This window comes from Ooceraea biroi, chromosome 4 (genome assembly GCF_003672135.1).
Source record: "Ooceraea biroi isolate clonal line C1 chromosome 4, Obir_v5.4, whole genome shotgun sequence".
Lineage (NCBI taxonomy): Eukaryota > Metazoa > Arthropoda > Insecta > Hymenoptera > Formicidae > Ooceraea > Ooceraea biroi.
This window is the reverse complement of record NC_039509.1, coordinates 5559905-5574682: the sequence shown is the minus strand read 5'-3', so window position 1 is coordinate 5574682 and position 14778 is coordinate 5559905. Positions and strand designations below refer to the sequence as shown.

The following is a 14778-nucleotide window of genomic DNA, read 5'->3' as shown; positions in this document are numbered from 1 at the left end:
ATAACTGTAATTACAAAATTAACATCGAGTAATACATATATGCTATAATTATATTAATATTTCTTGCGTATAAATTACCATATAATAAATTCAATCCATAAAAGTCTGTTAAATTTTGCAATTTAAGCTACATTCCAAGTGATTCATGCGAATTATTCCGAATCATTATTACATCCCACATAGAAATTAGCATCCAGTGGATGTCCATGAAACCTCCATAGCTCCATGGGACATCTATCTCCACGATAGACGTCAGATGGACGTCCATTACAGGTCCATCCTATCTCCATAATAGATGTCCTCTACAAATCCATTGCAGATGTTCATTAGACATCCATTATGGATGCATAATAGATTTATTAAACATATAGAGTAGTTCCAATAAACTAATATTTAAGTTTCATTATTAATTACAATTTTTCAGCTAATTTTGTTTAACATTTAAAATTCACAATATTATAGAATTTATTTTTAATTATTAATAATATATATATAATTGAAGTTATATCTTACATAAATTTACATCCACCGAAAATCTGTAATGGACGTCCATTAGACGTATGTCATGGAGATTCGGAACATCCAGTAGAGATCCACTAGACATCCATTAGACGGCTACTAGAAATCCATAGTTCCGCCTTGCACGTCCAGTGGATCTGCATTAAGGCAGGAGCACAGATTTTTGCATAAGCGCATAAACAGATGCATAAGGAATTTGATTGGTCCATTTCCTTATGCACATGCTTATAGACCAATCAAATTTCTTATGCATCTTTTTATGCGCTTATGCAAAAGTCTGTGCTCCTGTCTTTAGACGTCTTTAAAGACGTCTATTAGACGTACCGTGGATCATTAATAGAAGATTCACGGAACCTCGGTGGACGATTAATGTATGTCCCATGGACCATTAATGGAAGGTTCATAGAGCCTCGATGGACGACTAACCGACGTTTCGTGGCATCGAGGCTCCATGAAGCTTTCATTAATGATCAACGGAACGTCTAATAGACGTCCATCGATGCTCCATGAACCGTCCATTAATGATCCACGGAACGTCGGTTAGTCCCCAGGCAGCACATGTTAGTCTAATATATGTTTCTTAGACGTATCTAATGTCTAAGAAACATAAAGTACCATTTAAGAAACGGTTTAAATAGAAACCGTTTTTAGACTTCAATTTTAAAAACGTATTTTTCACCTTTCCACAGAAACGAAAAATGTGTTTTATTAAATTGATTCAAAATTATATAATTAATATAGAAAAAAATAGTAATTTCTACTTAATTTGCGAGTATTAATTATTTTTACATCATACGTTTCAATGTACTCGATTATGGAACAAGAGACAAAAATCAACATAAGTGTGTGTGTGAGATTCCCTCTGATTCGCCAAGCGACCGATAGATGGCCAGGCCAGGCGTGACGTTCTCGCAAGAAACATTTGCGTTATCACCTTATAAATAACCATCCGGAAAACCGATCTAGTATTCTTTTCTTCTTCTTTTCTTTTGAAATCATTATTGCTTGAAGTGATATCTCATTCCAAAAGAGTGAGATTTCACTACACGAAATTTAGAGAGTAATTCATAAAATATAAAAATCTAGTTTTTTACAAAAATATGACTTAACTCTGTCTATCTCTGAGGCACTGATATATAGAATTGATAAATATTTTTCTGATGGTTTCTGAAACGTTTTTTTCCCGAAAAAGAAACGTTTCTTTTAACGTTTTTTCGTTGGACATTTTTCTCCTAAATAAACGTTTAAAACGTAATAACGTAAATAAAATGGTTATGAAACGTTACGTTAAAACGTTTATAACTGCTTTGAAACCAATGTGTGCTGCCTGGGTCGTCCATCGAGGCTCCATGAAGCCTCCATTAATGATCTACGGAACGTCGGTTAGTCGTCCACCGAAGCTCCGTGAACCCTCTATTAATGATCCACTAAACGTCCAATCGACGTCCCATGGACGTCTGTGAAGATGTCTAATGGAGGTCCATTGGACGTGCGCAAAGCGGAACTATGGATTTCTAGTGGCTGTCCATTGGATGTCTAAAGGACGTCCACTGGATGGTCTGAACTTCCATGACAGACGTCCATTGGACGTCCAATGGAGGTTTTCGTTTTATGTGGGATGGAAAGCGATTTGCCAAGCGAGGGCGAGTGTAATTCCTTGGGATAGTAATTATAATTAATAATTATAATTTAGTATTTCATATTTATTGTATGTCGTCAACTTGCAATTGTTCATTTACAGACCAAACGTAACAAGTAGAAAGTTTCTCCACTTGGCGAGTACTGCTAGATTGTTTAAATGAAATCATCGTCTAAGAATAATATTGATTAATAATATTGACTGCGTACCATTTGTTATTTGTTCCGTGTGTAACTGATGCATAAGCACTTATAATAATCCCCCGTCATGCGTATCATTAAGAAAAAAGTAGAATGCGATCGTATGAGTCACGAATCGCGCAATATTGAACTTTTACTATATAAACGCAGCGCTAACAAAGTGTCAGCGTGTCAAAAATACAATGTCTACAAATTTCATCGGTGTTTTAACTTCTTTTTTTAACCCGGAATCGAAAGATCTCCATCTATTAAACGGGATAAAACGCAAATGCGTATCATCAGAGTTATATCAGGATATAAAATCGGTATTGACAATAATGGTTGGCAATAGATTTTACCATGAACCTTCTCCGGGCATACTACTTAAGAAATTAAGATATCTATGAAGTTTTATCATCGGTTGAATATAATAGAATTGATATAATATTCGTTGAGCTCGATATATGTATATATGACGTTGGTAGAATATCAGCCAAGTATCTAATGAAACTGTTAACACAGAATACGATGAATACAATTACTACCAATTAGGCTATATTTAGCAGACCGAGTTAATTTTTTGCCACGAATTTAAGATCACGTTATGTCTGCACGTTCCGCGCGCACGAACATGAAATTAATTAATTAATTAACCATTGATACCATCCCTTGTTTTTTTATTTTACAAAATGCTAAACAAATTTTCTACCAAACTGTTATTGGCATGTTATTACACATTATTACGAAATATTAACATTTCAACTGTTGGATCGAAATATTGATACGCTGCTTGTTGAAACATGAGATTATTAATGATGCAGTTAATAATTCGGTTGAACCGTTACGATGCCAAATTACACTTGAGGCTAATTATTAATTGTTTTACGTCATGGTTAATCGGATTTACGGAAGATCTTTTTATTGGTGTGTGCAGAACGTCGGAATCCGTTCGATCTGCATCGTTGATCCGTGACTCATCCCATCCGCTAATTATCATTCGCGCGGTGGATATATATCGCACCTCGCGTGTCGCGCATGCGCCACGTCGACGGCGTAAGCGCAAAGACGTCGAAGTTCCGTGCCGCGTCGCAGTACGAGTTCTGTCCTCGTGGTGCGTGCGTCGTGGTGTCTTATATCTCGATCAGATTCGATTTTGCGTGCAACTAAAAAAAGCGACATGGCAGTCTGTAAGTAATAATAACATTCGCACATCCGTGACACGTGATCAGCGGACTAAATTCTTGTCATGTGAGCGGATGTTGACATCTGTTTTATAATACTTGCATAATTTCGGTAATACTGAAGGGGAGTCTTCACCGTTTTCATTAAAACTCCGCAATATTGTATATTTTGAGGAGAAAACGAATGTGAGAAGAAAAATCGTCGCTCTTAAATAAAAAACAGTTTAACGTGTTTAAAACTGGCTCTATTGCGCGGAGCTGCACATGTCCACTTACAGAACATCGTCCATTATTCATTAGCGCGTCTTAACTATTTTGGAGCTGGATAGTTGTTGATCGTAAAGGCGTGGCTTAAGTGAGATGTTATGCAACGTACAATAAATGCGTGACAGCGATGTATATAGTTAGAAGCATCAGCGTGTCCAAAATGTTTACGTCCATTTTAGTGAAATTTATAATAATAATCGAAGCATCTTTTCGTTTCTGTAATTAATTGAATGGTTTACAAATATGCATGTACCGCTTGAAACTCGTTAAGAACGAAATCAATCAGTGAATGAATTCTTAATGAAGGCACTGGATATCATTAATTGTTATCCGGTTGCATATTACACGAGCTGACACTGTCCGAAGATGAAGAAAAACTGTAATACCGACTAAGGTCTAAGAGATTATTTCTTTTTAATTGTCCGTTGCTTGCTTCCTAGTGGACATGTAAGCCTTCCTCCTGCAAACTCATTTTCCTTGATGAAACTTGGCGCTACTTCATAAATTAGATCGAATCAATTACTTAAAAAATAATAGAAAAAGTTTTTAAACGGAAGAGAATGCCGTCCCTTTCCTTAAGAAGTCACCACGTCGTCGTTTCTTCTCTAGAAACTTTCTAAATATAGTGTTGAGGCGCGGCTGCCGGTTTGACAAGCCGGCAAACTGGCAAGCCGGCCGGCGATCCAGCGAGTATCTCGATCACTTTATGATCGATTTTCTGAGGCAACAATGATCGGACGTTTGTAAGATTGACGTAAGAAAGACGTGACGATGTTGCGCATCTTCAACAAATCAATTTATGAAGCAGAAAAGGTTCACGTGACAGAAACAAATACAGGAGACATTTGCTTTATTTTAACTTCCACGTATTCACGGAAACGAGACTACATAGCGCTCAACGCGACAGACGTAATATAAAAAAAAGTGTTCGATATGCGAGGCGAAGATATGACATTGAGTCATGACGAGGTTTAATGTACACACACTATGTACGCCAGTTTTTATAAGTATTGTGCTACGTGTACCGCACCTAAAAATTATCTTTCAAAGTTCGCAGGCAAGGGTTAATGTGAGAATCTTCGCAATTATCGTGGCACATTCAATGCAGTGAGAGAGTAGTAGATAGTCTTAAATAATCTTTCCAACGACAAGTCCCTTACCGGACATAATAGCCTCAACTCGCGATCCACGTCATAAGAATGTGATCCCTCCACGTCCTTGTATAACCCGACTTCCAGATTGCGTTTCGTAATATTGCCGCCTCCGAGTGTCTGCAGCTCGTTTCTAAAGTCGTTCCCGTAGTTTACTTTTTAGTAGCGCGAATAATTCATCATTTTCGCGGAAGTCATGTTTTTCACAAATAAGACTATTTTTAAACCCTTATATTTTCCTCCCTTTTAATATATCTCGTGATCGTACGGTTTCCTTGAACATTGTCAGGACAAAATTCTCGGGAACATTATAAAAATCGTGCTGGGCAAAGCATGGACATTTTTCCCATTCACCTTACCGTGAAATTAGAGCATTATGTAGCTCTGTACGCGATCTTTTCCCGCCAACCAAGCCCTTTCAGTCACGTAAAGTTCTCGTCGGAATCGTGCAAACTCAGGCCGTTGAAAACTTTACAAAATTTTCAATCCAATGATTGCGTTTTTCGAAACTCCCGCGAGCAGCGTGTCGCTTTTCGGTTGCATAATCGTTGGAAAAAGGAAGACGAACAGGTATCGTTTGAAAAATGATATGAGTTCTTCACGACAGCTGAAGATAGTACAGTAACGACAGAAAAAAAAATAAAACAGTTTTATTGTCAAGTATCAGTTGTGTGCCAACCAAGTATTCGTTGAAACGTAATATTATTTACGTGTGCATCGCATCTGATTTTTACGAAAGAATTTTCTTCGTTTGGAGCCGTGCATATACTGTCGGAAATATTCGATAAAAAGATTCTTTCCTTTAGAGCAGGTGGTAAATTAACGACGAGCAGCACCTGCTGTAGAAAATTTCGGTAATCATGGTGGAACGTATCGCACGTTCTCGGTAAGCCATGGTCCACCTCGCTAGCAAAGCAACGACAGTTGCCACGCGAGGTCAATGGCAGCGCAACGGCGAATAGCTTCACGAATAATTCTACGTAATACCGTTGTTTAAATATCGGCCACGATTTACCGTAGGATTAATTAGCGTACGGTATGAATAGTCTCGTTCGAGTTGTGAATATTAATATCATTTTCCTTCGCACACGCAGTCACTAGTTTCACTCGACTCGGTTTCATTTATCGTTTCGCACGAGAAAATGTTACGTTTATAAAATTCAGGAACGTCCAGTTAAAATAGAATTTATGACGAAACAAGTTTCCGCAAAATATGAAATGACAATTGGCTCATACGTGCAGATGCACTGGAACGAATCGCCAACGGTATTCGTAGTTGCGCAATGTAAATTGACTCAATGGCACTAATTTTCGCGTTGTTATGTTAATTGCGAGCGAAGCACGACCCACATTACAGAAGTTAATCAATTCGCTGCGTGAAATTAACGCGAGTCGAATCAGAACGATCTTAGGACGTCGACGAGATCTCTGTTCATGAGAAAGAAATACTTATGAGTTAATTTGAAATATTTAAATATTTTTCTAATATTGATAGTCTATTATAATCTATAATTTTCATTTTATATAAATAATTTTATATAATAGAAAAAAAGCAGAAATATAAATTAACAATGCATGTCACTACAGGTTTTTTCATGTTTACATACACATGTACATTCTTTTGATTTTGTTCACGCACGCATGATTATTTTTAAGAAAAATTAGAGAAACAACAGCATTTTATAAAAGTGCAAATGTATAGAATGTGTGTAAATTGTTGCAATCAATTTTGTGTATAACTTAAAATTTCAAAATATGTATATCAAATACAAAACAAATACTACATTGTAAAAAATTCAGAAAATTGATTAATCTATAAAAGAAAATTGTAATTAGCAGAAATGGACAGATATTAGTGTCTTATCATATTATTTTAAGCAACATATCATATCTTTTCGTAACGGAGCTGCATATCAAAGATTCAGCACGAGGCAATTATTCTGGATCGCGGACGACGCCTAATGCGAAGTAATTGGCATCGAAATAAGAATGACATCAGTACTGTGAGCCACTATCCTTGATGATAACCCTGATTGTAGTATCGGGCATATTTGGTCTAAGGGATATAAATTTCTTACGTGCTAAGTATGCCAAACACCTCATACACGATCCCTTCTTCGTTCACAAAGTGTATGATGTCAGCGATGAGAACTGACCACAACGTGACTAACTATTTATAATCGTTACGTTCGCCTTCTCGCATGCGCATTATTCAGTTTACGGGTTTCGAAGAGCATGATGTTTAATAGAATAGAAAAAAAGAGGTAGAAAGATTCGTTACGCGGCTATCTCACGCGACCTCGGAATTAATGGCATGCCATAACTGTTGCGCGAGCATTTGCAGCGTGATGGGAGGCCATGTAAAAATTATCAAGTTGACTATATTGAGCAGACTGTTTTTAAAAGCTTGATTCTCACTAATTCCTTACATTGGTTGAATTAAAGCCAAGCTAAAAAGAACTTTGGAACGCACAAGTGATACTAAGTCAAACTGATGCTTATCGATTGCTATCACTTTCCATGATGAATCAGGATCGTGAGTTTATTGTCATTATGTGATCTCATTGGACTCGAAATGGTCATTTATTTAATTCTCAAAGAGATGATCCTCGTCAGTTCTCGGTAGAAAATTGTCTGGTTTATTTAGCACGCCACGAAGGCAAGAATTTATGATCATATTCGTTCAATTCAGTAATACGTGGGTTTGCTAAAAGACTATAACATATATATATATATATATATATATATATTAAAATTATTTATAAATTGTTTTATCACAATGTTTATATACGTCGTCACAGCGACATCAACGAGCACGAGAATCGCTTGCATATGCAAATGTCAGTGACTCATTTCTGTTCGTCGAACATCGATAATACATTTTTATGAGGTTCTGAAGTCGTACGTCGCAAATTCACGACACATGTGTAACTCGACCACGCCACGATGACCTTTATGGGTCCATCATTAAGACAGTACGATCGAATCACGGGAGAGAAGATAGCATAAATCACACACGCTATTATCACTATGAGCGCGCACGATATCGATCGAATCCTGCATTGTCCTACTTTCGTGGTTACTACACAGACTTGATTTGGCGTCAGGATGTCTCGTTGTTCGGTAATCCGTAGCTCTCTCAGTTTTACAGCGTGGAAAACACGAGTTGGTATTAATCGAGTTATGGTCATTGATCGTGACCCTCGTGTACGGCTGATTTATCAATGTCGTCGCACATTGTCCGATTGTAATGTTTGTCAAGGCTATATGTGATTCTTCCTGTTTCAGCACTTTCCACCGAGGACAAATTGGAGTACCACTTCTATCCTGTGACTGCCGGGCAAATACAGTTTCGTGTGAAAGCGCCCAATGATGCTCATATCGCACTTACTACGGGACCCAACGAGGGAGACCCGATGTACGAGGTGAGAGTTTGTTTCGCATATTTTTTATGCATATGTCTAATCATGGATACCTCCAAAATATCAAATCTCTTTCCTTGTTTCAGAACAAGGCTTTAACTTATTGATAATTACATCATGATACAAGGAATAATAAAGACTTTGCTTTTTCCAGGTTTTTATCGGGGGATGGAGTAACAGCAAGTCCGTCGTGCGCAAGAACAGGACCAAGCCGGATGTGGTGGAAGTAGAAACACCTGGCATTCTGGATGCCGATGACTATCGTGGTTTCTGGATCAGGTACTCGCTTGTTTTTAGATTCATTAAAACATCAAAGCAAATTAAATAATTAAGTGATTTATATTGTATAGGTATTGTACATGTGTATTGTATTTTTCATGTATTGCGTAAAATTCGCAGATGGGATAACGGGAATGGGATAACCCTCACGGTGGGCAAAGAAGGCGAATCAGATCCATTCTTGAGTTATACCGATCCGGAGCCCTTCGGAATCGGTTACTTCGGCGTTTGCACCGGTTGGGGTGCCACCGGTGACTGGCTTATTGAGGGTAGATATTGAAATTTCTCTATTTCTCATCTGTGCAGCGCGATAATACATTATTCTTACAGAAATTTTCGCTTTCATAGCTCTTGGTACTCTTCTTCTCTAATCTATCTTGTTTTACAGATTATAACGTAGAATGTAGATATCCGTAGATGATAAATAGGAGTAGTCAGAGAACGAGATACATGTAAAGCATAAATAGGCCGTCTCTGAAAAAACTGATTAAACCTCCTATACAGGGTGTCCCGGGTTTAAATCGACAAACTGCGGGAGCATATTCTACTAGTGGAAATAAGAAAAAATTCTTATATCGAGTTTGCTTAGAAATGCTTTATTACAAAGTTATAAACCAATATTGAAAAGAAATATCAGATAAGTAACAACGGAACATAATGTAGAATTTGGAAGGTCGAAGATGTTTACGTTATGTGTATTCACATGTATTCATGTTCACTATGTTGAAACGATTCAGTATGATTGTTACTTTCACAACAGTAGCTGTTAGATTTCAATCGTCGTGTCAACTAGCAATTACTATCAGAATGCCAAAAGTGTTTTCAAATGAGGAATACACCGATATTCATTTCGTGTACGGATTCTGTGACGGAAATGCACGAGCTGCCGTACGAGAGTATCAACGTAGATTTCCTAACAGGAGAGTACCAGATAGATTTAAAGCAACGAATTACTAATTCAGTTACTGAGATGCAACAAAATTTTCAGGAATGTCGTACCGTAACAAATTCTGTACTACGTCGATGTCTAGCTTGTATCGATGTGCAAGGACAACAGTTTGAAATGCGTCACTAAATCATTGCGTAGATAATTTTTATTTTTGTGAAAAAATCCGTTGTTACTAATCTCATATTTCTTTTCAATATTGGTTTACAACTTTGTAATAAAGCATTTCTAAGCAAATTCGATATAAGAATTTTTTCTTATTTCCACTAGTAGAATATGCTCCCACAGTTTGTCGGTTAAAACCCGGGACACCCTGTATATTTCTCACGTAGATATTGATACTTGACTTTCTGATTTTCCGATGAATTTCTTTCTGGCGTCTTTTCGGATTACGGACAATTTCTGCTAACGCATCGCGGTTCGCACAGCCATATGCTGCGGCGGAGGTTACGGTGGTCGTACGTAATGTATTTGAACACTCACGAAAGATCTTGCAAAAGAGTGACATAGTCGCACGTGGCGTCCCTTTCAGGTTCCGCTTTTCTGCCCGAGAGTATGTTTGATTTCCTAGCACGAATTATCCTCTATTACGTGTCCGATGTTGGATTAAGAAACACTTCTTCTGTGGAACTTTTTTATTCTAGAAATTTTATATTCAATGTATCCAAGATGTAGTGTTTTATTAATTCAATACGTCGATGCACTGCACGATTAGCCATAGATGCAACATAGGCATTGATTCCCATTCAATTCATATCTACTATCATTTCGCATTCAACATGTATCTAGTAGTTTACTTAGGATTATTTATTTGACTGCTTTTCTGCTTTTGGCTACTGAAAAATTGAATAATAAACAACGCAAAACACAAGACGTGGAATATGTAAAAATTTTTTTTAGAGCAGAGCAGTACATTGAAAGTAATATGACATGCATGTAATGCAGGCGTTCATTATCAGAGATATAGAATTTAATTTTCTTATAAATTCGACTTTCATCGTTTTATTTTTTAATATTCTTTCATATTAATTATTATTATTTTATTTGTAATCAATTATCTCTATTTATTATAGAATATATATAGTTAAATGGCACGTCTTCCTCTCGAGTTTCGGTTTCAAGTGATAACTTGTTTTTTAATTTTCTTTTTACATCCGATAAGGTCGCAATTCCTTGAACACCCCTAATAAGCTAGAGTACAAGTTCCACGCCGTGCGAAGTGGCTCGGTGCTGATTGACGTGAAAGCCAAGAGCAACGGGCACATCGCGTTGACCGACCGGAAAGGCGAATCGAGTCCCATGTATGAGATCATGCTTGGCGGGTGGGAGAACAAGGCGTCAGTTATTAGATACGATCGCAAACAACCTGACAAGGTTCGAAATTACTTTCGCTAATTTAAATCAATTAATGAACGATGATTGATCGACGACATGTTGTCGACGATGTTTCAATCTGAGTAATCTCTTGCTCGCATAATGCGACACTTGTTCTCATCTTCGCTCTTACGTGGGAAATTTTGCGACCCGCTAGGTGCGTGTGGACACGCCAAATCTGCTCAGCGAGCACGAGCACAGAAGGTTCTCGATTACGTGGCTCGACGGCCTCATCACGGTCAGATCGGGCGGTCAGAACGGTGCCGTCCTCATGGAATGGCGAGATCCGAACCCCATTGGCGTGAGCTACGTAGGGGTGCGCACCGGTTGGGGTGCGACCGGGAACTGGAAACTCCGTTTTGAACATTATCCCACAATCGCTACCGGTCAAAGAAAACGTAATGGTCTCTCTAACATTTCAATTGTTCGAGATTGTGTCAATGCCAAGAAGCTTCGCTCCAATTTTGCAATTGATAGACGGCATTGACGGATCTCGAGATTATCAAGCCAAGATCGATTTTCTCGCTTTCTTACGATGTGTGCAAATTTGTACACATGTTCATGCACGCACGTACATCGATTCACCGCAGAATTAATAAAATCCTCGCCTGAATTAAACAGCTTAAAGCATTCAATTAATTTTGATACGTGAAATATTTTTCTATTATAATTTGTATGTGTGTGTGCAGAATATTATTTTTTATATTCAATTGGTATTGGTTTCCACAATTCCCTTATTCCCTGAACTTGCACTGCATTAACTGGCATGGGTTTTCACAAGGAACGATTTATGCACGCAAATGTTGTATGGCTTCATGATCGAGGGTAGATACAATTTTTGATATCGATTATTTATCAATTATGACATTTTTAAATAATCGCTTAACTTAAGATCTATAGAATATCGAATGTTTTTGCATTATTTGTTGAACATGTAAATGCGATTGTAGATCCCGGTACGACACCATCCGCACCGTTAGAAGTCCGTGGACTCGACGCGGGAAATATATGCTGGTGCGACGCATCCGGCGGTATGATACCGCCCGGTGCTGTCGAAGGTGGAAACGACGACGGAGTCTTATTCGTCGGTAGGGCTCATCACGAAGGTGCTCTCATTCCTGGCAAAGTAAAACCTAGCCACTCTGTCTGCTACGTTGCTTGGGGTGGTGCCGAGCATGGGAAGACTGATTACCAAGTAAGTAATGAAAAACAAATTTGCTACAATATTTGTTTCTACAGAAACACATATCTAAAAGATTGAAAATTATATAACACACTTGATTAAGGAATTTTAAGCTATTTAAGAAATTTTCGCACTTTCAGGTTCTCTGTGGCTGCAATCCTACGTGGGTGCCCGTGAGTGGCGGCAGTATCCCGTCCAACGCGATTCCGGGAGGTGAGACGGAGGACGGGGAACCGCTGTTCGTCGGTCGCGTACATCACGAGGGCACGCTGACTATTGGCAAAGTACAGCCTTCTCACAACGTGTGTTACATAGCTTACGCCGGTTCCGAGATTGCCTTCCCCGAATACGAGGTCATGGTCGGGCAGTAATCGCCAGAAGATCCTTCCGGCCACAAATGGAAATATAACAGAAGTTGTTAGACTTATCGGCAGTTCTGCAAAACGAAGAAAAAAAACTTTCGATCTTCGCAACGATCTTAAATTTTGTACAAACTTAATACCATCAAAAAGGGAAAGATTGTTCTCTAAATTGTTTTTGTAATAGTGCATTAGTTCGAGAAGAAAGAACTAATAATCGACTTGTAAAAGTTTCTCTTCTTCATTTATCAAATTTTCATTAAGAATTTATTTATCGTATTTATTCATCTAACTTTAACAATATGTGTTGCGAATTATGAAAACGGAATCTCAAGTGTGCAAACTAGTCTAGTTATATCGTAAGTCAATAATATTTGAAAGATGCTGCGGAACTGATCGATAAGCCGGCGCTATTCTTTATCATTTACACAAGCGTCTGCTTTCCGCACAAAGTATAATTGCAGTCACGCTATAGGAAAAGCGAATCAAACAGCAATATATGTAGCTCGGCTATATATGTCATACGTGTATATTTTTAATCGGCATCGGACATTGTCCGGAAACTGTTATTCCATTGTCTCACCGCGAGACAATAGGGATTATAGATATATTTTTCATAACAGCTGTATTTCTAACGCACAATACTTCATGCTTCTTGTCAAAAGGTATATTTTCAGATTCTATGTTGTTTATGATATAAATTAAACGTAAATAAATGTAAAAAGTAATTGATTCTGTTTCTCCTTGTATCTTAATATACCACATAAACGCAAACTTTGATTCCTATTCAGCTTGAAGCCTAGTAATCAAGAGACACGATAGCGTCTCGCGCCAAGTGTACGCGAAGCGAGACCGACTCTGTATCTTTATGTGAAGCGCCGATTTCAGAGACCTTAGATTATCGGATCTTAATAACCGGTGAACGGATCATTTTCAGAGTAGGTTCAATGGATAGCTTATATAACCCAGCAAACAAACTATAACTATTATATTGGGTCATTAAGTATGAAACTTTACAAATGTAAAAGCGCCATCTTTAACATTTGTTATCTCAAATTTGGCGCCAGACGTCAGTATCAGGTTAGGTTAGTGTGATAGATGTATGTTCGCTCTTCAAATGTCATATTTGTTTGTTCAAATATCTTCATTAGTTTTATTGGTGGATTCTTTTTTATAGAACTATGGAAAAGTCCAAAATTCGTGTGATTTATGAATATGAGTTCCGCCGTGGAACCACAGTGTCGGAGACAGCTCGTAATATCGACGCTGTATTTGGTGAAGGTTCAACTACTAAAGCAACGGTGGGCAATTGGTTCAAAAACTTCAGAGATGGAGATTTCAGCCTCGCTAATGAGCCACGTGGAAGACCAAAGACGAAGGTGGATAATGATCACTTGAGAGCCGTAGTAGAGTCCGATCCATCTCAAAGTACACGTGAATTGGCATCGATATTCAATGTTTCCATACCCACCATATTGGTTCATTTAGCTGCAATTGGTAAGATAAAGAAGTTGGACAAATGGGTCCCGCACGAATTGACCGATGCGCAGTAGGCGCAACGTCTAGAGGCTTCCCCTTCTTTGCTTTTTCGTCACAAAAATAAATCTTTTTTGAATCGAATTGTGACCTGCGATGAAAAGTGGATACTCTACGACAATCGTAAACGCTCACATCAGTGGTTGAACGCTGATGAACCACCGAGACATCACGCGAAACCCAACGTTACACAGAAGAAGCTTATGGTGACTGTTTGGTGGTCCAGGTCAGGTGTTATCTACTACAACTTTATGAAACCTGGTACATCGATAACGGCTGAAGTATATTGCAAGCAACTGGACGAAATGATGCAACAACTTGCTATTAAACAACCGAAATTGGTCAATCGGTCAATGCCAATCCTGTTGCATGATAATGCTCGATCGCACACTGCACGACTGACCGTGGCAAAGCTACAGGAGTTGGAATTGGAAACTCTCCGTCATCCACCATATTCACCAGATCTATCACCTACCGACTATCACTTCTTCCGGAATTTGGACAACTTGTTGGTGGGAAAATTGTTCAATTCTCAACAGGCAGTCGAAACAGCCTTCCGCGACTTCATCGATTCCCGTACTCCTGGCTTCTATAGTAGAGGCATAGACCAACTACCACTAAAATGGCAGAAGTGTGTAGATAACATGGGCGCATACTTCGATTGAAAATAAATCATGTCCATGTGCCAAAAAATGCAAAAGTTTATGTTCTATTTGTAAAGTTTCATACTTAATGACCCAATA

At 38.2% G+C, this 14778-nt stretch overlaps 1 protein-coding gene across 4 annotated transcripts; it reads left to right on the top strand.

Moving 5' to 3' along the window:
• The first annotated feature begins 3385 nt into the window (after positions 1-3385).
• Positions 3386-13231, top strand: LOC105282474. 4 transcript variants are annotated; one of them, XM_011344439.3, is made up of 9 exons: positions 3386-3524; positions 8225-8361; positions 8513-8637; positions 8758-8906; positions 10012-10041; positions 10746-10957; positions 11115-11355; positions 11908-12152; positions 12281-13231. In XM_011344439.3, the coding sequence occupies exons 1-9, from the start codon at positions 3515-3517 to the stop codon at positions 12509-12511; spliced, it is 1380 nt and encodes a 459-aa protein (XP_011342741.1). In that variant the 5' UTR covers positions 3386-3514; the 3' UTR covers positions 12512-13231. The 4 variants fall into 4 exon arrangements, with proteins under 4 accessions (XP_011342741.1, XP_011342742.1, XP_026824664.1 ...); XM_011344440.3 differs by lacking the exon at positions 10012-10041; XM_026968862.1 differs by lacking the exons at positions 10746-10957; positions 11115-11355 and having other exon boundaries at positions 3387-3524.
• The last annotated feature ends 1547 nt before the right edge of the window (positions 13232-14778 follow it).

Excerpts from the sequence above, each read along its gene's own strand:
- LOC105282474 (XM_011344439.3), top strand. Across the intron at positions 10,958-11,114 it reads ATCGCAAACAACCTGACAAG|GTGCGTGTGGACACGCCAAA; the intron begins GTTCGAAATTAC and ends GCGACCCGCTAG. Across the intron at positions 12,153-12,280 it reads ATGGGAAGACTGATTACCAA|GTTCTCTGTGGCTGCAATCC; the intron begins GTAAGTAATGAA and ends TCGCACTTTCAG.